The sequence below is a fragment of the Anabrus simplex genome, chromosome 2 (genome assembly GCF_040414725.1).
Source record: "Anabrus simplex isolate iqAnaSimp1 chromosome 2, ASM4041472v1, whole genome shotgun sequence".
NCBI classification, from domain to species: domain Eukaryota; kingdom Metazoa; phylum Arthropoda; class Insecta; order Orthoptera; family Tettigoniidae; genus Anabrus; species Anabrus simplex.
This window is the reverse complement of record NC_090266.1, coordinates 409,417,020-409,440,292: the sequence shown is the minus strand read 5'-3', so window position 1 is coordinate 409,440,292 and position 23,273 is coordinate 409,417,020. Positions and strand designations below refer to the sequence as shown.

At 41.5% G+C, this 23,273-nt stretch overlaps 1 protein-coding gene across 1 annotated transcript in view; it reads right to left on the bottom strand.

Annotated features, from left to right (window-relative positions):
* The window catches only part of LOC136863562 (CLIP domain-containing serine protease B4), a 113,072-nt gene extending 91,304 nt beyond the window's left edge, over positions 1 to 21,768 (bottom strand). The window contains exons 1-3 of the mRNA XM_067139943.2: positions 21,642 to 21,768; positions 20,927 to 21,238; positions 13,880 to 14,023 (exon numbers count right to left, since the gene is read on the bottom strand). Of these exons, the coding sequence (XP_066996044.2) occupies positions 13,880 to 14,023; positions 20,927 to 21,238; positions 21,642 to 21,768 (583 nt within the window). The remainder of the gene's footprint in view (positions 1 to 13,879; positions 14,024 to 20,926; positions 21,239 to 21,641) is intronic.
* Positions 21,769 to 23,273: the final 1,505 nt, after the last annotated feature.

Genomic DNA, 23,273 nt, shown 5'->3' with positions numbered 1-23,273 from the left:
ACAGCCCAGCCTCAAGTCAGAAGAGTTAAAATCTTTTACCCAGTCGGGGACTGAAGCCCTATTTACCAATTAAGAAAAAGTTAAACAACTAAAATAGTGCAAGACTCGGTTATAGCCCCCTTTGTGTCAACCGGTGCTGTAGTCTTACTTAGCAGAGTTGTGTACGAAGTCCATAATACATAGTGAAATCCTAGTCGGGTCGGATATTTCATTCGTGTTAATTGTAACAGAATGCAATCTTCCTCGCCAGCCTTCTTACTAGCAGCTGTGTTTAAGGATATTACTCACATTACATGACCAGGTACACAGTTAGCGGATTCCTGAAGCCTGCTGGTTGTCAGCATCACGTATCATAACGTTCTTAGAAAGCAAGCGGAAATCTTCTTGACATGTTCTGATCTGCTGATACTATCTAATCTTAGAAATTCACCTCCCAATAAAATTCACACACTATACGCGAGAGTGAAGTGCCAGATCCTCGAGTACGCTGTATCTATGAAGGTAGGCAGCATCTGCTGTGTATGGGAAACTGCTTCTTATTGCAGAAGAGGATTATTCTCGAGTCGGAAGTGTTAAAATCTACCACCCAGCTTAACACACTTTTCCCTATTCAGAGAAGGTTAAACAACTAAATCGGGCGAGTTGGCCGTGCGGTTAGGAGCGCGCAACTGTGAGCTCGCATCTGGGAGATAGTGGGTTCGAACCCCACTGTAGGCAGCGCTGAAGATGGTTTTCCGTGGTTTCCCATTTTCACACCAGGCAAATGCTGGGGCTGTACCCTAATTAAGGACACGGCCACTTTCTTCCCATTTCTAGCCCTTTCCTGTCCCATAAGACCTATCTGTGTTAGTGCGACGTAAAGCAACTAGCAAACAACTAAAATAATGCCAAACTCAGCTAGGAGTTCTACTGTATAGCCGCTAATTCACGCTCGGAAATTAAGAGCTCCTGGGGTCCCCTTTAATCACTTCATATAACAGTATTCCACCACTCTCCCATCCTCAGAGAAGGAAAAATGCCACTGTTATTACATCACCCCAACACGGACTAAGGTTGGGAGAGGCAGCCGGTTAAAAGGATGAGGCCACCAAAATAGCAGAATACGCATTATCTCATGGCCCGGCTCCTTAAAGTTTAGTCTCGTATAAGCAATGTATAGCGGCCATCTTGCCTCGGGAGCTCTAGCGCAGCTCTACCGAGTAAGTTCCATAAGAGGCAATGCCCTCTAACTCCTGCGCCAGGACACAAATTATAACTACTCTCGGCAATGCCAACAGCGTCTTGATATGCATAATGTTTTCACGAAATATAACAACAAATCTCGCAGGATATAATTTTGCTTTAATTAAAGTAATACAGTTTAATTTTGTTCAAAATACATACATGAGTTCATTTCTTTCAAATAATAGTGGTTAATATAGTTGCCAGCAATTATCCTCAATTGTGCGAATGAGACCACGGGATCGTTTCCTGATTCATAATCAAGTACGGTATGTTGCCGAGTGTGTGAGTATATCACCCCACACCTTGACAGTAGTAACAAGAGTATTGCCCTACAACTTCGTAGCTGATAGTAGTGGGTGGCGTCCAAGATATTGAAGAGTAGGTTAAGTAAGCGAGTATCACCTATACGTGTATATTGATATAGCAAAGAAGTGTTTACTTATATGTCAACAAGAGGGCAATCTGCATGTAAGAGTTGGTATAGTTACAACGTAACTCGCCAGATTATATCAATTATGTGTTATAGAGATCGGCCAGGAAACATATTCAGTGATAATAACCCTATCATAGTATTTTGTGAACATTTAACTATTCCCAGCGACTAAATAGCAAGGAGCAAAATATATAATTACACAGAAATCCCAATTCTAGTTCTAAAAATTCGGTTTTTCGCAACTTCCTACGTGTAAGTATTATTTAATGGAGATTATGTTCCAGCAACATGACTCAAGAATGTTGTAAGTGTAGTAAGTTAATATAAAAATGACAGACTCTGTTCTATAGCCGCTAATCCACGCTCGGAAGTTAAGGGCCCCCTTACTTAGCAGAGTTGTGTCAAAAGCTCATAATACATAGAGTCAAAACCTAGTCGGGTCGAATATTTCATTCGTGTTAATTGTAACAGAATGCAAAAAAAAAAAAAAAAAAAAAAAAAAAAAAAAGTGAATTTTTCATTGACATTCTCATCTTACCTCTTAAGATATAGAAGCACACAGCCACTACTCGTAAGGTATTGAGTGCGATTCTTGTCGGTGTTCTGAAAGTTGAGAGTTACCTGACTTGCTGTCTGTAGATATCGAATCTATATGCTCATATGTTTGTGCGTTCTAAAACAGGTTTGTCCTAGCTCTATAACCATGTGTGACAGTTCATTTGTCGAAGTCAGTTATGAGTTATGCACAGAAAGTTCAGTCACTACTCGTTCGTTGTAGGGTTCGGTTCTTATATAAGGCTTAGATTTCTGTGTGCCTGTGTATTCTAATTGCTAGAATGGTCTGACTAGATATCAAATCAATAGAATATGCTCATTTGTTTTAATGTTCTAAAGCTAAAAATTAGTAGAGAGGACTGGCCTCGACTGTAGATACAGAGAATGATTCATATATGTAGATGGTATGTAGATGGACCTAGTAGCACGCACAGTCTTCGACTCTAGAGTGTTCTGAACATAAACAATCCCCAGTGTTGTAAAAGCTACTGTAGCTTAGTAGAAGTATCTAGAGTTCAAAGCTATAAGCTCAAGTGTTCTAGTTAGAAAAACGGTGAGTCACGCATGAAAGTTAGCGAGATTTTGTTCTGAATGTCGAGAAACACGTGCATGGACAAGTCACACTCTCTATCACGTGCTCTTACTTAATATTTCAAATTCAAAAAAAGGCGCGCACTCTGCCTATGAGTTAGACCCTATCTGCGCACTCTCTAGAGAGTTGTTACCATTCAAAATACTCACTCCTAGTTTCAAAACATACCGCCATCTTTGATATGAACTGCGAACTATCAGCTTTCTAAAGAACTCTCTCGGTTGCTCCAGTTCAAACGTTATCTCAGTGCGATGACAGCTGCCGGGAAACATATTCACAGGCAAGTTTGGAACTGTCACTCTAGCACGTACTCTGTGTTTATCTGTCAAATTCGAAAAACACGCCTACTCCCACTTATCACTACCGTAGACACGATCTGTGGACTCTGTTAACAGCTGTCAGCATTCAAAATACACGTTCCCTATTTCAAAGCTTACCGCCATCTTGAGACATGAATTACGCTTTATCAGGTAGCTAAAGCTCTCAGCCGTCATTCAAAATAGGCGGACTCTCATTCAAAATATACAGTTGAGCGATAGTGGCAGCCTTTATACCTCTTCTACCTTCCTATACCGCCATGTGCTACCATATCAACGAATGTGGCTGTCTCTACACCACCTCCACTTCCCTATACAGCCGTCTAAGTCTAGTAGCGCCATCTATATCCCCATCGCTCTCCCAGAATGTCCTCTTAGACTACTAGTGCATTCTATTCCTACTCCACTTTCCCATTTCCCCCAGCCGCTACTCACACTGCCTATAAAAGAGGATAGCTCCACGATATCCCCACCTGCTATGACAAACCTGGATAAGCTGGAAATAATGCGAAACAAGTGTCTACGAGAAGCGACCAAACTCCCAGTCGATACGCATCTACGGAAATTGTGCCCAATCACGAAATTCTGCTCGATAAGGTGACATATTCGTAAACAAACACTCCGAATGTACACCAAGTCGTGAGGTAATAAAATTAACGCACCATTAAGTAGCATTGGACTCTACGACGTCGATATTTACAAGAAGTATCCCACACCAAAACACATACTGCTCAGCCACACGATTAGAAGGCAAAGTATCTCAAAACTAACCACCTTCTAAGCTGCTGACATTATCACACTGCACACAAAACTCAAAAACTGTACATTGTAAAACAAAATTCTTTGTATGATTTATATCTATTTTACAAGGACACAAGTGAGGCACGAATTGATAGAAGATACAACACGATGAAGACAGCCAAGCTGGATGACAACTGACGCCTCAATCCACGGCATAGTTCTCCGATTGTGACGTGGAAGCGAAAACTAGTGCCGCAACCCACCAGAAAGATTGCCACGTGCTCTTTTGCTAGTTGTGTACTGCTTCCTTATGCTCGTTAACTTAGATAATACTGTATTAAAGGGACACGAGAGCGAACAAGCTAGTCCGCCCTCTAGAATATATATATATAAATCCCAGAAATTATTGTTTGTGAACATGCGTGTTTATCTTTCAATAAGTTACAGTTTCAACGACATATGTGAACCACCACCGCAAATACGGGACGTCAATAGGTGGAAGAAGATAGCCCCTTACTTCACCTAAATCTTTGCACTTAATCCCCTTCTCCGCTAACGAAGACGTGGCAGCAGACACCACTAGCTTCCGGACCGCGGGACCATCCTGTAACTCCAAAGCTCGGACGCTAGTGGACTGAGCTTGAACCCGGTAGTGACAAGACTGACTGAACCCCTTAATAACTGACGAATGCTAGGAAACTGGTTATGATATGCATGATACATATTCTAACACTATCTCTGGAATCTCCCAGCCCACATCCTTGCATGTGCTATGTAGAACTTCTAGATTTTACCTGCAGGTATCTTTCCTCTCCGCCCATTGTGTTTTCTCCTGGCCATTACAACCGACTTCCAGTACCACGCAACCCAGCACCAATCTGCCTTGTAGCATGTATGACATGGGAACAGGCACGATACTTTCCAACTCTCACTGCTGTCTCTTTCTCTTAGAATTGACAGTGTGTCGGAGGCGATGTAGGTTGTGTTGATCGCCACGCTGAGGGTGCTATTTTAACCCCCCCCCCCCCCCCTCTTCCAGAAATGAAATACATCTCTGCATTCAATCCACAGACGGAGTACCGACTGTTGGTCCCACCAGCGGTCCATCGCTCTCGGGCATCAAGCATCGAGGGAGGGGGCTAGCTGTCGTGACCTGGAATGGATCCCACGACCTTTAATGAGAAACTTGTCTGTTGGCTCCCCGAGTGGTAAGGGATGGTGCTCTTGGTCTGGACAAACCAGCTACGTGTGAAGAAGAAGTATCGTAGATTCTTTCTTCAAAATATTTAATGCTGGTTAATATAAATACAATATTTACAGTCGAAGAATGATTGATTAATGGTGTAACCAGCAGCAAGAACCACAAAGTTAATATTAGGCTAAGTATAAGCCTCCTATTCTGACTAAGTCCTATACTGGACTTGAGAATATTCATAATGAATAAGTTATCTCCACTCAACAGGCGGAGATTCGAGGCGATGCTCTCTAGAAGGCAGATGGCTGGCGAAAGGCCCAGATTTATCTCTTACGGTCCTTTTTATACTATCAGTATCACGACACCCTAACCTTTTGGAAATCTCCAGAGCTGGCTTACATAAACAGCCCTGTATACCACAATAACTTATGGCTTTGGTAATATTCCTATTTGTCAGTGGTCATACTGGACCTTGCACTTGTTTGTGCATTCTATTGCTACTCTCACTTTCCATGTTTACTCCTGTGGTTACACCATGTCTTGCTACAACTCAGTACATTTCAATATACAGAATATGATTTCTTCCTTATAATATTATCTTTCCTTACCTTTATATTAATTGTATTATCTATATAAACTCAGAGACACTATTCCTCCTACGTTCCTATACATAGGTTCGATTCTCGGAGAGAATAGCTGTCCTGTGTTTGACTTCTGAGACCTGACGTCTCCTCTGCTGTCCTGAGTTCGACTCTGGGACGCGACACACTTCTGAGACCTGACGTCTCCTTTCCTGTCCTGAGTTCGACTCTGGGACGCGACTTCTCCCTCCCCTGGGGAGAAATGAACGCAATATACAATTTGCTTTCATTTCGCTGTTTTTCTTCGTATAGTCTATCTGAGGCTATGTCCTCTTTAAAAAGGACACGTTGCACCAATGCGTCTCTACCTGTCGTCCTTAATCCGGACACGCGTTCAGGCATTTCTAATTCTAACAGTGATCCAGACGGGCTGGGGGCCCTTCCAGCTAGTCTTGGATGTTGAAAATGGACCGTAACGTCCTCACCTGATGCCTTAGCTCGGTTATCATTGGTTATCACATTTTGGTAAATGCAAAACTTGGGGCAACGTTCCTTGGAATCCTCTATACATTTAGGGATATATTTATACCTCCTAAAACATCCACAGCAATAGCAACAACATAGTACAAAGAGTAATGAAAATAAAATATGCCAGTTACAATCTGGTAAATACTGGAATACTGATGGGCTAACTTTTGTCTGAAATCTGACTCTTGCAGTTGTACCAACTGTTCTACCCCTTCGGTTTTTCGACTGGCCCATTTTAAGTCGCTAATGTGATTTAATAAATTACCAACAGTTACCCTATTTAGTTCAGGTATTTGGTCTAATTTTATCTCACTACCTACTTGTGAACAACAATCATATTCTAACGTTACATCCGGAATTAAATCTTCCTTTGCTGTGGTGTTTACTGATTTTGTGCCCTGTATCTTACTAGTAGGGCTATACACAGTATATAAATCTTCAAAACTTTTCATTCGTACACCTCTTAGATTTATGTCACTCGTAGTTTCCTTACAAACACATGTTACTTTTGTTTCTTGTGGTGTTACAAAAATATATATCTGTTTTCATCAACAGGTATCCATGTAAGTTCATGGATAGGCAATATGTGTTTCTTACCGTCCACAGGTAAGTGACTCGTACCTGTTATCAATTTTACAATACAATTTCCTTGTGACACTACACTTCTAATTGGAAAACTTAGTTTACATAACCTGCGATTGTCATCTATTACCTAACATTCTTGCAATTGTTTATCATTTAATTGCACATACGTCTGTTTTTCTTGGTCAATTAATACAAAATTTTTGTCTTCGTAAATATACACAAAATGATTGGGGTTGTTCTTTACGGAGGTCGGGAAAGTGATGCACTGATACAAGGTATATTTTACTCCTGTTGTCAATGGTGTTTTCAGTACATAAACCAATGTATCCTTGGTGATATATACACTCACTGTGGATATCTTAAAGATAAGGTACCCATAGGTAATCGCTAGGTCATATGGCAAGTCATATCCTTCCGGGAAATCACTCTGTGCCTTTTTATAGGCCTTAACTAATTCGTAAGGACTTAAAATATGTACATTTACAATACCTATTTGGGCATTTACAATACTGTCTAAAATTATCTGGTAATGCTCATGTAGTTGCATTAAAAACCCCTGTAACTCAATTAAATATTTATTTAAAGTTATCTGCAGTTCGGACTGCCTGAAAGCTTCCGTGATCCCTACCGTTTCATTTTGGACGTATGCCTTAATCTGCTCAAAATTCTCACTTAATTTCAATTCGTTTGCTGTGATATCATAAAGCGTGATATTAATTGACTGTAATGTTGACTTTACTCCCGTCATCTGTTCTTTGGCTACCTTAATCATAGATAGTTGTTCCTGTTCTAACTCATTTATCTTACCCTGGTAATAATTTCCGTCATCCTGATCTAACGTACCAAATAGCGTCTTGGCAATAGTACCTACAATGTTTATTAATCCACGTTTGTTTCGTACTACACTGGTGTCTCCTATAGTAACCTTTTTAATTAATTCCTTCATTCCTTGAAGTCTTTGTAACTGGTGTTCTACTAGTCGGACATCATGTTCACAACCTACATGTGTATCCTTTTCTATCTGGATACACAGTGTTCGGGTTTTCTGCAGATTTCTCCTAGCTATGGTATATAGATCTGCTAAACGATTCAAATTTACATACGTTACCAATGTCCACTCCGTTGAGTATAACTGTGTTTTTCCTTTGTTGTCGAAGTACACTCCAGGTGTATTCTCATACTGCACGATTTAAAAATCCATCGGTCCACTTTGACCCGTACTCATGGCCCAGTGCGTTATCAGCGTAAGGGTCAATGTGCTTAACAGCCGACCATTCATCTTATCGGCTCGGTTTTCCCGTTCGTCTCTAATAGCAAATGGCTATTATCATTATCTCATAGCACTTCGCTTATTACTTAACTATTGTCATTGTACTATCCCTTCCTGAAACATTCTATCAATTCATTTGCTATATTTGTCCGCTGCCTCTGCAAGGCCAAGGCGGATGCTTAGTGCCATTTACTAACACAACTCAGCTGTGTGTCTCATTCACTCACATGCCACCTAACGGTTCTTCATCCCAACAGTCTATTTCAAGTGACTTCGTCCACTTCCTTTAGAGTACAACCATGAATTCCCTTATTCTGCTAACATCTATTATTACCCGAGTAGTGCTACACTTGTTTGGATATAACTGATCCATTGCTCCACTGATGGAGTGCAGACACTGCGATAATACAGACAAGTAGTGTCTTACCCACTTTTCTCGGCATTTAATTCGGGTGCCTTGAATGCACTGTCGGAACTTTTCAAACTCAACAAAACTCATCCTTACTCCCTTGGTTATTGAACTTAACTGTCCTTAGTTCGTGACTCCTTTCGTGTGTAATGGGATACAGGCTACTTTTAACTTACCATTCAGTGTAATATAATAATCTAGAATAATCTGAACGTTGCTAATGATTCCTTAAAATTCTAATTTTACTCTTTCTTCACTTCTGAACCCTGTGTTTCCTGCATAGCGAGGGTTGACATCTGGACTCACAGCCTCGCTACCTGTGGTCCCTCTAACGAGTACTAAGGATCGTACAGCAATTGTAGTCCCGTACCAAATTAATCTAGGCTCTTAGTCTTTTCAGGTTAAAATATCTATTACTTCTTTCGATTTCTGCACGACCCGATTGAGTATTTAACTCTTATCAGCTGTCATTGAAACATTCTAATTGCCGTCGAGACAGGAGGAAGTCTAAGCCTGTCGCGGCCGAAAATAGAGCCCATTACTTTCACTAACACATTGACTTACATACAGTTTCAATCTGTTCTTGTGTACTTTTACTTGCTTCCCCGTTTATTCAATTGTAGAGTGCAGTTCACTCCTGACACTTCAGTTAGCCTATACGGACCATGATATGGAGGGGATAACTTAGACCCACTGCACCCCCGTCTCAAGGCGTCATTTCGCAACAAGACCAAATCTTCAACCTTAAAGGAAATCTCATTTTGCTCGGCATCGTACCGTTCTTTTTCCTTCTTTTTACTTTCTATCAGGGTCTTTCTGGCTATTTCATGAGTTTCTTGGAGGCGTTTGGTCAACTCCTCTACTACATTTTGGCACTCGTTTTAGTTCTGCTCTGGCTTCCTTTGAAGCACACCTGGGATATTTGCTTTTCGTCCGAAAATCAGTTCGAACGGAGTATAGCCTGTACTAGTATGCTTAGTAGTGTTGTATACAAACATAGAGATTGGCAAAAATTTATCCCAGTCGTCTTGTGAGCTGCACACGTAGTGACGGAGAAATTCACCTAGAACTCGATGAAACCTCTCCAGACTGCCATTCGATTGAGGTCTGAATGTAGTCGTGTGAATTTTCTGAATTCTTAAGATCCTGCATAATCTCTTAAAGACACCTGCCATAAAATTGGAGCCTTAATCCGTCAGTATGGTACCAGGTATACCGAAAATACTTATTACGTTGTTTATCAGAGTCTCCGCTATTGTATCGGCACTCTGATCTGGCATTGCACTTACTATTAGGTATTTTGACAAGTGATCTTGACAGGTGAGTATGTATTTGCTGCCTGCCTCAGTCACATTCATTGGGCCTGCCACGTCTAAAGAGACCTTCTCAGATACTGAGCTAGGCTTGTCAGTGACCACCATTGGAGCCCTTACTTCAGGTCCGGTAACCTTGTTCTTTTGGCACGATGGACAGGAACGAATATATTGTTCCATATCATTTCGCATTCCGTCCCACTGTATGTAGTCCTTTAATTCGTGCGTAAGTCCTCGCAATGCCTTGGTGACCTCCGAGAAGCGAATCGTGACATTCCTGAATTATGTTCAGCTTCTCCTGTTCTGTTAGCTCCCTCCCAGCTATTTTCTTTGTGTCAGGTGACTCTTCTTCCTCATTATCAGACCCTGTCACCTCTGCCGTAGCGTCTTCGGTTTCAGAGCTGAGTCCTGTTCGCATACCTTCCAACCCTGCGCTCGGAGTTGGAGTTTGCTCCTTGTCACCTGCATGCGCGGTTCTGTCAACCGCAGAGCTAACTAATCGTACCCCTTGCTCTACCGGTTCCTCTTCGGACACTACCGGAATCCGACTCAAGGCATCCGTATTACAGTTGCGTTTGCCTTCCTTATATACGATCTCAAAGTCGTATTCTGCTAATTTGAGACGGAACTTTAGCAATCTTGAAGATGGTTCTTGCACATTGAAAACCCACTTCAACGGCTTATGATCGGTCACCACCGTAAAATGTCGTCCAAACAGGTACGGGCGGAAGTATTTTACACCGAAGACTATAGCTAGAGCCTCTCGCTCCGTTGTGCTATAGTTTTTCTCTGCTTTATTTAGTGTTCTGCTCGCATAAGCTACTGGCAGATCCTTTCCTATTTGACCCTGTGATAGAATTGCACCCAATGCCTCACCGCTAGCATCGACTGTCCAGATAAAGGGTTTCTCAAAATCTGGGTACTGTAGGACTGGTTTCTCGGTGAGTTTCTGCTTCAGGACTTGAAACGCATGTTCCTGGGCTTCAGTCCACACGTATGGTACCTCCTTCCATAAAAATTTATACAGAGGTTTGGCTATTTTACTGTAGTTCGGAATGAATCTACGATAGTAGCCTGATAGCCCTAGAAAACCCTTAAGCTGCTTGGTACTCTTAGGCTGCGAAAAATCTCTTACTGCCTGGACCTTCCTTTCACCCGGCTGGACACCGTTTTCTGTAATTACGTGTCCCAAGAAAGCTACCTCTGTTCTTAAGAATTCGCATTTGTCTGGTCCCAATTTTAAATTGGTTTCTCTCAGCCTTTGCAATTCACCCCTGAGTTTCTGATTGTGGTCATCTACAGAGCTTCCATAAATAATTATATCATCCAGGTATCAGAGGCATTTAATGCCCTCCAAACCTGCCAACACTGTTTTCATCAATCGCGAAAATGTTGCTGGGGCGTCTTTTAATCCCATTGGCATCCGTACAAACTCATAATGCCTACCTAGGGCAGAGAAAGCCGTCTTTTCTCTATCTTCAGGACTCAATAACACCTGGTGATACCCACTGGCTAGATCCATAGTGGAAAAGTACTTTGCTTTCCCTAGGGCACCTAGCAGCTCTGATATTAGTGGGATTGGGTACGCAGTCCCAATTGTAATGTCATTTAAACGACGAAAATCGACCGCAACGTGCCATTTCTGTTTACCAGACGCTTCTACCTTTTTGGAATTAAGAGAATTGGACTAGACCACGGAGACGTCGAAGGAGCTATTATTTCATCAACCAACATCTTATTTATTTGACGCCCTATTTCTTCCTTCTGTGCTTCTGGCAGTCTATACTGTCTGAGATTGATCGGAGGCTGATTTACGGGTGCCGGGATAGCATGCTGCAATATATCAGTATGTGTCAGCCTATCCCCTTCTAAATGAAATACATCTTCGTAAGCCGTACAGATCGCGTATATCTTCTCACGATCCAGCGGCGCTAAATGGTCCACTCGTAACTGTTCCCTTACTCTCTGGGATCATGGTTTAACAATTCCGCCATTATCACCCTGAGATTTATTACTCCCTAACTGGTCTCGAACCTGGCCATTGTTTCCCGAGAACCTCGTCTCTTCAACGGCCTGCGACCCATCCATTAAGTCCACCAGTCTGATAACGGGACTTCTCAAGCTCCATTCCTTATCTGTGGTATTTAGCATGCTAACAAGAGCGATATAGTCTTAGGATGTTGTTAGGCATGCCGCTAAATACACGCCAGGCTTTATTTTCTGTTTCTCGATAAGACATTCCGCTGTCTCCTTATCTACTTCTATTGCTACAATAGTTTCAGTTCTGGGTTTGAGTTTTACGATCATCGTTTCTCGAGCACCCATTGGGTATCTTTTCCCAGCTATTATAGCATACCCATCCTTATAATTTAGGACGGTATCTCTCAATACGTCCTTTCCTATAATTCCATCCTGTTTTACATTAAATTCATTTCTTACCAGGTGGAATTCAGCCTGCCTTCCACCAATAGGGATTTTCACCTTACCCTTGGTTGACATGCTTCCATTATTAATTCCCCTTAACTGCAGAGTCTGTTTTCGATTTATCCACACCCCTCGTGGGACACAATTTTCTTTCAATAATGATACATCACTTCCCGTATCTATTAATAGTCTAAAAGCGTCCTTTTACCCCGCTATCTCTATTAAGACGGTACCCTCATATTTATTGCTCTCAGCCTCCCTGGGACCCTCTTCCTATAGGGTTGCCACAGACGTCCCTCTGGTGCGGCCCCTCTCTAGTTTAAATTCTCTTTTCTGAAATTAAACCAGCAGTCCTTGGTAGCGTGTGACCATTTACTGCATAATTCGCACTTTGTTCTTTCGCGCCCCGCTGCACTATTGGCGCAATTATCTTGCCTGTTGCTTGTACCCTTACTTGATCCCCTTTCATGTCTTGGCTCACACTGCCATTTCATGTGACCAAGCTCGTTACAGGCGTGACATCGTACAGGCTTCTGTGTCCTGTTCTGCTGCGGACACTCGGCCCTCTTGTGCGCCCTAGTGTTACATTCGTAACAGGTTAGCACTGTCTGACTTCTGCCCTTTGCTTGTTTTGGCGACGTTATCCCTGTTACACTCGCAAATCGCACGTTTACCTCATTACCCGTTTCCCTATTGTGTTCTCTATCTGCCTGTTTGCGCTTGCACTGTCTTGCCCAGTGGCCAAACTTTCCACAATAACTACATCTAGTTCTGTCCTTGGGGAACTCTGTGTCCTTAGAACCTTCCTTCGGCTTTCCTAGCTTACATTCTTTAGCCATGTGGCCTTCCTTATTACAATTATAGCAAATTAACAGTACCTTCTTAAAGTGGGGATTCTTAGTGAACTTCTGATTTGCCGTAGCGATCTTGCCCTGCCATTGGTCTTTTACCCTACTAGCTGGTGTACTAGTCCAGCTTCTTTTTCGCGGCGTGACCGAGTGATGTTTCACTAGGGCCTCTCTCGCCCTTTGTGAATTTATGTATTAATGCCTATTCCTGTCTAGCCGTTCCTACCGCCTCTTCAAATGTCTTAGGGTTCCTATCCTGTACTTTGCTTCGGATTCGTGTACTCTGTAGGCCCTGAACGAAGCCTGCTATCGCTATTTTTCTCAGCACTCTGCGCTGCGCGAATCTATATTCCATAGGTTCGGCCTCCAAAATAGCATTCCTAAACATTACTGTTATTTCTTCTATCCTGTGCACCCAACTTGCAATCGTTTCTTTGGGCCCCTGGCTATTTTGAAATAGCTGGCAGAGGTATAAATCAAAAGTGCCCTGCTTTCCGTAATATTCCCACAATGCTTCTTTAGCGGCCTTCCAGTTAACTATATCGCCCCGAGCTAATAACTTCTCGCGAGCCGGTCCCGTAATCTTAGTCAGAATATACTTGAAAAATAATGCTTGATCGGCCTCTCTAATCATGCCTTGTGAAGCGTTTATATTTGCTATAAATTCACGGAGCCAATCAGGTTTACTTCCATCGAACTAATGTCCTATTAACCTGTGCCTTTCAGTTACTGACACATATAACACTCCTTCTTGAACTTCATTTTCACTACCAGGAGTAGAAACATTACCTGATTGATCCTCACTAGTCCTAATTGTTTGACTACTTGACTCTGCCATGACTTAGAGTACTTATGGGTACTTACCCCTGCCCGAAATACTGGATCTCTTCTTCCTGGCTGGGCTCGCTCCACGGCTGCTACCTCCTTCTGGACCGGGAATCTGCGTCAATCTTCTTTCTTGAACTAGCCTCTTCTGCGGGGCTCTTAAAATCTTTCTCTTCACTGAGGCTGGATTCAATCCAAACACCACAGCTGCACACCAAATGGATTTCTGCTATGTCGTGACCCGGAATTGATCCCACGACCTTTAATGAGAAAGTTGTCTGTTGGCTCCCCGAGAGGTAAGGGATGGTGCTCTGGGTCTGGACAAACCAGCTACGTGTGAAGAAGAAGTATCGTAGATTCTTTCTCCAAAACATTTAATGCTGGTCAATTACAATATTTACAGTCGAAGAATGATTGATTAACCCGCGAGTGGTCGCTAGCCAAAATGTAACGTGAGTGGTCGCGCGTGAGATTTTCTCTCACATTAAAATAAATATGACATTTTTTACAGTTTTGTGGGGCGTAAAGCTGAAATTTACCACTGAAATCAAACGCAAGTTCAATCTTATATATTTTTAAAATGAAATAAAGAAATTGAAACTGCGTATGGCTTTTAGTGCCGGGAGTGTCCGACGACAAGTTCGGCTCGCCAGGTGCAGGTTTTTGATTTGACTTCCGTAGGTGACCTGCGCATTGTGATGAGGATGAAAGGATCATGAAGACGTCACATACACTCAGCCCCCGTGCTAGTGAAATTAACCAATTATGGTTAAAATTCCCGACCCTACCGGAAATCGAACTCGGGACCCCTGTGACCAAAGGCCAGCACGCTAATCATTTATCCATGGAGCCGGACATAAATATGAAATGATTAGCTGTTTATTAAATACACAAATTGCTACTTAAAATAACATAGGCAATGTACATAAAAATAACTTCCGTCCTGGAGTTGTAAAAAAATAAAATCTCACACATGCATTATATCTAGTAATATTTACGTAAAAAGCAAGGTTTCTGAACACAATAACATTTTCAAAAACAAGAAGTACTCATAATACAAATACTAACGCGTACAACAAGAGTAAGTTTTCCGCTCCGCTTCAACATGACACCAACGCCAATGGTCGCGCGATGAGAGAAACTCTCACGCAGTGCGCACGGTCATATAGGAAACTTTGTTCTGACTAGGGGAGGGGAAGCTTACCTTTCCAATGTGAATCGCTCTACTCACGACAGTTATAAACTCAGCTAGAAGAGGGAACAGTCACTTCCCTTTCATCACTGTGAAGTAATATCACAATAAAAAATAATGTGAGAGAAAATCTCATATAGCGACCACTCGCGGGTTAATGGTGTAACCAGCAGCAAGAACCACAAAGTTAATATTAGGCTAAGAATAAGCCTCCTATTCTGACTAAGTTCTATACTGGACTTGAGAATATTGATAATGAATAAGTTATCTCCTCTCAATAGGCGGAGATTCGAGGTGATGCTCTCTAGAAGGCAGATGGCTGGCGAAAGGCCCAGATTTATCTCTTACGGTCCTTTTTATACTATCAGTATCACGACACCCTAACCTTTTGGAAATCTCCAGAGCTGGCTTACATAAACAGCCCTGTATACCACAATAACTTATGGTTTTGGTAATATTCCTATTTGTCAGTGGTCATACTGGACCTTGCACTTGTTTGTGCATTCTATTGCTACTCTCACTTTCCATGTTTACTCCTGTGGTTACACCATGTCTTGCTACAACTCAGTACATTTCAATATACAGAATATGATTTCTTCCTTATAATATTATGTTTCCTTACCTTTATATTAATTATATTATCTATATAAACTCAGAGACACTATTCCTCCTACGTTCCTATACATAGGTTCGATTCTCGGAGAGAATAGCTGTCCTGTGTTTGACTTCTGAGACCTGACGTCTCCTCTGCTGTCCTGAGCTCGACTCTGGGACGCGACACACTTCTGAGACCTGACGTCTCCTTTCCTGTCCTGAGTTCGACTCTGGGACGCGACATAGCAACGCATTGGTGGACCGAGGGACGGTCCAGGAGGAGTTTCTCTCTTCCAAATTTGGTGGACCTAGGGACGGTCCAAGTGGAGCCCTTCTCCCACAAAGCGGTAACTGACCTGAACGATGGACTCCTCCATGGAACCTGTGAGGTTATATTACGACTGTTAGTTTAGGGTAGGTTCCTCCATGGAGCCTGTGAGGTTATGTCAGGACTGTTAATATATCTTGGCTATGTTATGACGTCACGATGACATCACAGATAGGTGGCCTTGATGGCATCAAAGGTCAATGACCCCGGATATAAACTGACTCCCGTGCGAAAATGCTGATTCAGCTCACATTGTGTTTGAAGCCCTGTTGCTCAACTACGCAGGGTAAAGGTGTTTTAAAGCAATTGAGTCTCACATAATATAATCCTCTAAAATTTTATCGTGATACCTGAACGTCGTGCAGAAATACTGATAATCCGACTCATAATCAAAACACGATTTTTAATACCTGAGAATTTGGAACATTGCTACTTACGATTTTCGTATGTATATCAGAAACGACTCGAGGTTAAGAACTGCACTTCTAAATAACTTGGTAAAATGTATTAAATTGTAATACATTACTCACAATTCAGTGAACATTTGAATTCTTGTATATTTCTTGTTGAAAATATAACAGCCCAATTTTCGCCCCCAGAGGAAAATTCCACTAGTAACATGATTTATTTTCATTTCATATGCACTCAATATGAATTACGACGCACAAAGTTACGTATTCACATGAAAATTCCACTAAGTTTCAATTCTAGCACCGCATATCGACTAACAACGAGTTAGAACTGTCAAAGCTTGTAAAAGTTACAAACGGACGTGCGTAAAGGAGTATCCAGTGGCGGCTCGTGACAAAATTTTTAGGGGGTCCACAACAACATTTTTTTTTTTTCATGTCTCAAATCAGCAAAAAAGTAACATAGATACTTAAATCACTTCACTAAACGTTCCCTGTGCGGTTCCTTTTTCACAAATTATATGACAGAACCCCAGTAACCGAGGATAAATTTTATACTGGGCTAATCTGTTAGTGGAGAACAAAAGTAAAATCATAATAACTTTACTACACTGCGAATATTGAAGGATGCGAGTACTATTCTTGGTTTTTAAACAGCGCGAAGTTCACCTGTGTGTTAGTGTAGAACAAAAGCGAACCCCATGGCCTACCAAGCGAACGCTGGTCAGCCCGGTGGCCTGCAGATTATGAGGTGTCGTGTGGTCAGCACGACGAATCCTCTCGGCCGTCATTCTTGGCTTTCTAGCCCGGGGCCGCTATCTCGCCTCCAGATAGCTCCTCAATTGTAATCACGTAGGCTGAGTGGATCTCGAACCAGCCCTCAAATCCAGGTAAAGATTCCTGACCTGGCCGGAAATCGAACCAGGGGAATCCGGGTAAGAGGCAGGAGCGCTACTCCCACACCACGGGGCCGGCTGTGTTAATGTAGAACAAAAGTAAAATTCATAATAACTTGACTGCACTGCGAACATTGAAGGATGCGAGCATTATTCTTGGTTTTTAAATAGCACGAAGTTCACCTGGGTATGATGAGAAGCGTAGAAATAATGTGTACCGCATTTACCGGTCGATTTTTAAAATAATTGTTTCCGAATTGACCCCAATAGTCTCCACAATATCTCGGTTAATCAGGGTTCTACTGTATCACATGTTAATTATTCTCGTCTTGGAAATTATAGACAACACTAGCATAGGGAATTCAATAGTCGCGTTTTTGTGTGCATGAGCATTTTCATGTTAATTTATTTTTGCACTCAAATGAGCAAGGTCTGTGCACCCAGCTAAATTCCATACACTTCTTTGTTTGTTGAACAATAAACAGAGCAAACAAAAAAGCGCACTCCTAGACCTACATCCACAGAGCCACTTGCGTGTTTCGTACACTTTTCTCTTAAACTCTACTAGCGTTTGTCAGTTTTTGTAACGTTTTCGATAATCAAATCTGGTCTGTCGGATCCAAGCATTTTAATTTCTAACTTATCCTGATAGGTTAATAATTATTTCTTAATCTGTTTACCCTCCAGGGTTGGTTTTTCCCTCGGACTCAGTGAGGGATCCTACCTCTACCACCTCAAGGGCAGAGTCCTGGAGCGTGAGCCATTAGGTCGGGGATACAACTGGGGAGAATGACCAGTACCTCGACCAGGCGGCCTCACCTGCTATGCTGAACAGGGGCCTTTGGTGGGGGATGGGAAGATTGGAAGACAAGGAAGAGGGAAGGATGCAGCCGTGGCTTTAAGTTAGGTACCATCCTGGCATTTGCCTGGAGATGAAGTGTGGAAACCTCGGAAAACCACTTCCAGGATGGCTGAGGTGGGAATCGAACCCAGGTCTAATCAGCTGACCTCCCGAGGCTGAGTGGACCCCGTTCAAACCCTCGTACCACTCTTCAAATTTCGTGGCAGAGCCGGGAATCGAACCCGGGCCTCCGGGGGTGGCAGATAATCACACTAAGCACTACACAACAGAGGCGGACGGTTAATATTTCGCTGGTTAAAATTACCTGAACTGAATTCATTTTCTCTTACACAAAGAATACCATGGTTACAAACCATACAAACAAAGAAGCAAAACACAACACTCAAATACATTTCACTTGAAAAGATTTTCCAATCACAAGGTAAAGCAAACTTCGTCCCACGATTGCGAACACCTGTTCACAACGAGCTAGAAAATGCCTATTCAAAATTACTAGCGATATCTGCCTGTAATGTAATACAATAGTAACTTAGCTCCTGCGAGGCTGTGGCTAACCGTAATAGGGGAGGTGGCGGACCCTTGTGGTCAACTGTAATACTGCCACTGGTTTGAGGATTGCTCTAGACGGCAAGGCACGTACCTTACCGTGCTCTTCGCTAATGGAAATATCAGTGCATAAACCATGACGTCATCTGCTTTGTGTATGCGTATAGTCTTCAGCACAATAGCGCATTATCCAGTGTGCTCGCTGCACCAAATACAGTAGACATAATACGCGACACTTACGGATTTAGCCGTGTTAAAATGGGAGACAATTCGACGGTGGCGCTGCTAGTGCCTTGAACTGAAAAGTCGCGCTAAATTCAAATATCAATGGAAATGCATATACGAAAATGGATAAATAAATTACGTCTAGAAAGAAAGTATTATTGAGATATTAACTTCGAAGTTGTATCATCACATTAAGACACTTGTCAAAAAAAATATCGGCACATTCCATACACACATGATGCAATGAATTAACATTATAAGCTGGACAATTTTCCTCTTAACATGAAGCCTACTCAAAGAAAGAAAATCTATAAAATTCCGGCTTTAATCTGAGAAGAGGGATAAAAGAAAGAAAAGTATGAAAATATTGTCGATAGTGATGCTTTGAGGAATATTTATGTACAGTTAGATTGAAAACGTAACATACCCTTGGCTGTATTGTCGAGGATTTTTAAAGTCGCTGGCCTGGGAATGATCTGAGCAGATCTTATAATTCTTACATAAGCGTAATTTCCCTTCTTTCTTGTACACCTTATCCAAATCACTTCATGACATTTCAAAACCCACAGATCACACTTACAACAACACATCGGTTCTGAAGGTTAACTGCTGCACTATACAATAAAATAGGCGTATTATATTTTAAGCCAGTTAAAATATGGGACGAGCAGGTTATGAAGTAGGCTACTATAAAAATCTCTTTGTCACTGGAAGAGTATATATGAAAACACAATATTACATTTTCTTGTCACGAGGGAGCGAAAGAAAGACCGCGCATTCTTCTCTACTTCATAGTTACTGCAGCCAAACCCAGCACAAAGCTTTCCCCTCATGTTGAGATCAGATATCAAGGAATGACACACGCTACTATTTAATTATGTCAACTCACTGAAAACGCATAAATAACACCAAAAACTTCACACTCAAATGCACGTGCTCTTATGGCAGAATCAGTAGTTCTTAGGTCTACACGCTAGAGAGAGCTCAAATAGCTGTCCCTCGATATCTCCTGAGTGTCGCATATTGTCTCTACTGTATTTGGCTGCACTGTCAGTCAAAACGATCAACTGTCGGTGTAACGGATCTTCGATATAAGTCGAATCCTTTCGATCGATTGTTGAAATCAGGTCGAAAGAAAGTAAAGTTTTAAATTATCCATGAATGCGTAAAGTTGTATTACAACTGGGTGTTCACGTGTGCATGTTCTCCTAAGAGCCCACCGCCACTGAGAGTATCAACTGTATTGCCAAAAGTACGATACTGGAAAAGAATACACCTGTATGCATGGTATTTCAGTCATTTTTAAACCGTGCATGTTTGCACCCTCGTTTATGACTCAAATAAATATAAACTGCCAAATATTGTGTTTAAAAACACGTGTAAAATGCTTGTCACTTTGTTAGTATGACTTCCTGAAAGGTCTATTGTTTCTAGAGAATTGCTCATGTTTAAAATTCTCCACGCATACGCAGTAGCCAAAATTCGGACATAGTTTATGGGTATTAATTCCCTATCTCCCACCAACATTCTATAACATCAGGTATGACGTCATCAGACCTCAGTCGCCCTGCATATATAGTTGCCATGTGCTCTTGTAGTCATATATCGTCTTATATCGTTCCTCGCACCTAATTGAATATATTTACGGCATATATAGCAGCGAAGAGCGCCTGCTAGTGAATTAGCGACGGTCCGCCTCTTTACCGTAACCAGAGGAACTATATTTCTCCGAAATCCGTTGATACACAGCTATACAAATACACAATGCAGTGACAATTAGACACCCTTGACCACAATGTCTCAAGCCCATTATATGCAAAATGAAGCACGGAGTAATGTGTAAGAAATTACATTTTTTGGACTTGCTGGCAGGGTTTGCAGCAAGGTCGCATGCTTCAGGGTTTGCAAGTATGAAAATTCAATTTCTCTCAAAACCTAACATGAACAGAGGAAACAAAACAGTACCCTCAGGAGTAAAATTGCCCAGAAATAGGGTTCACAATGAATATTACCATTAAAGGAATGTGACTCACCTTCATACATCAAAACTGCTAGCCATGGAAATTCTCTCACATCTCCGTACGGACGACTTTTGCCGCATTCTTTTTCGTTGAGCAGGGATAAACTGGGATGTCGCCTGAGAAGATCCTCTTCGTTGCTCATTACAATCTTAGGTAGTGGGCAGCAAACGTCCAACGCACCATCCTCTATTCGGCAAGAGACGTTTTGTAACAATCTTATCCTCTCTCTTGGTATCCTCCTGACGAGTCTCATAGCAATATACGGACATGCTAGAATGTCCACACATTTGTCTCCGTCATTTGGACAAGAACGAAGTGTAATAACTGAAATGAAAATATTCAATCTCATTTATATTTAAATACCAAGTTGAAATTTAACATAAAAACTAGCAATTATGGTTGAATCCCCCCTGTCATCAGCTAAGAGGAGCCTGCGTATTTTCCTATTCGCACACTAGGCAAAAGCCAGGGCTGTGTCTTAATTAAGGTCACAATCACTGACTTCCCATACAATCGTCCTGTTGTTATAGGAGCATTTCTATTGCAACAACAATGTTTAAAGGAACTTCAGGAGTGAATGAGCTAGCCAGGAGCTTGGCTTAATATTACCTTGTCCTCCAGTTCCATTGATAAATTACATTCCCTAATTCCTGTTCCTACAAATGAACATTTGCCCAAATTTGTCCTCTTGAATTCCAACTTTATCTTCATCTTATTACCTTATTACCTTTCATACTCTCAAAAGCTCTACTAATGCTCATTTCACGCCATTTTGCCCCTGACAGCTCGGAACATCCTGCTTCGAGCAGCTCATGCCTTACTCCCAAGTTTTCCCAGTCCAAAGTTTGCAACATTTTCGTAAAACTACTCTTTTTGTCGGAAATCACCCAGAACAAATCGTACTGTTTTCTATGGAAATTTTCCAGATCTCGAATCAAGTAATGGGGGTGGGGTCCCATACACTGGAATCATACTCTAATTGGGGTTTTACCAGAGACTTATACGCCCTCTCCTTTACATTCTTACTACAACTCCTACATACTCTCATAACCACATGAAGAGATCTGTAACCTTTATTTACAATCTCGCTAATGTGATTACCCCCATGAAAATCTTTCCTTATATTAACACCTAAGTATTTACAACGATCCCCGTGAGGTACTTTCAACCCGTCAACACAGCAATTAAAACTGAGAGGACATTTGTTATTGATGAAATTCACAACCTGACATTTCACCCCCTTTTGTTTCGTTTCTTTTATTCTTTCTTTGCCCTGTTCAATCTGGGAGCAGGTGTCCCAAGAATATTTCCTTCTACCCTCGCAAACCATTTAAGTGCTGTCAGATAGTAAAATAGACACCGTGATCCAGGCTTTAGTGTTTTAAAGAATGCAGGCCTCACCTCACTGTGATCAATGTTGTAGTGTCTTCCATTGAGAGTAAGCCACGTTTTTGTTAATATACAATGCTTGTGAATTTATCACGTGCGATTTTGTAAGAAACCTTGTTGTCATTATTGTTATTATAGTTATTTATTATTATTATTATTATTATTATTATTATTATTATTATTATTATTATTATTATTATTATTATTATTATTATTATTATTATTATTATTATTATTGTACTGAGAGGTACACCTCAATCCCGCATATTTAAAAGAAGTGCCTCAAGGAACTCTATCAAACTAAACTTGAAACCACTAATGCATGAAGTTGGGACATTGACCAGAAGATGTCACCATTGAATTATTGAGTAATATGTTATTTTGAAGTTGCCTAAACTGACTGGATTGATTTGTTTTGTTTTGGTTTACGTCAATAAGTTTGAACTTTTCTCCATAGATGCCATTACAAAAACTGAGGTGATGCACTCTGGTGCAAGGTAGAAGAATTAGTGATTTAAATAAGTTTTGTGTTTATAGGTTTTCACAACTAAACTAACGTTCATTTATTTTGTTATTTCAAGGTTTGCAACCCTCCCTTCTCATCCCACCAGCTTTTGAATCTTGCCAATTAAAAATTTTGTATTTCTTTTTCTGCCTATCACAGGCTTCTTGTTCCTTTTTAATCGGCCAATAAAATGAGAGGGTGTGTCCGGATGTAGTCCAAAACCTTCTCGACCCATTCCCTCGGGTATATAAGCTGCGGCTTTTTCAAGCTACCTTGTCTTATTGATCGTAGACATACTGAGTGTGTGTTTAAAGACAGGAGGCGTGGCGCCTCATTCTTCTGCTGGCAGTACATCAGCCCAGGTATGGCCACCAGTTTTCTATCTCTGTAGCTATCTCCGCCATCTTATTCGAGGGGAAGGTTCTAAACTTTAACTTTGTAACCATCTGATTTCTGAAATGTAAT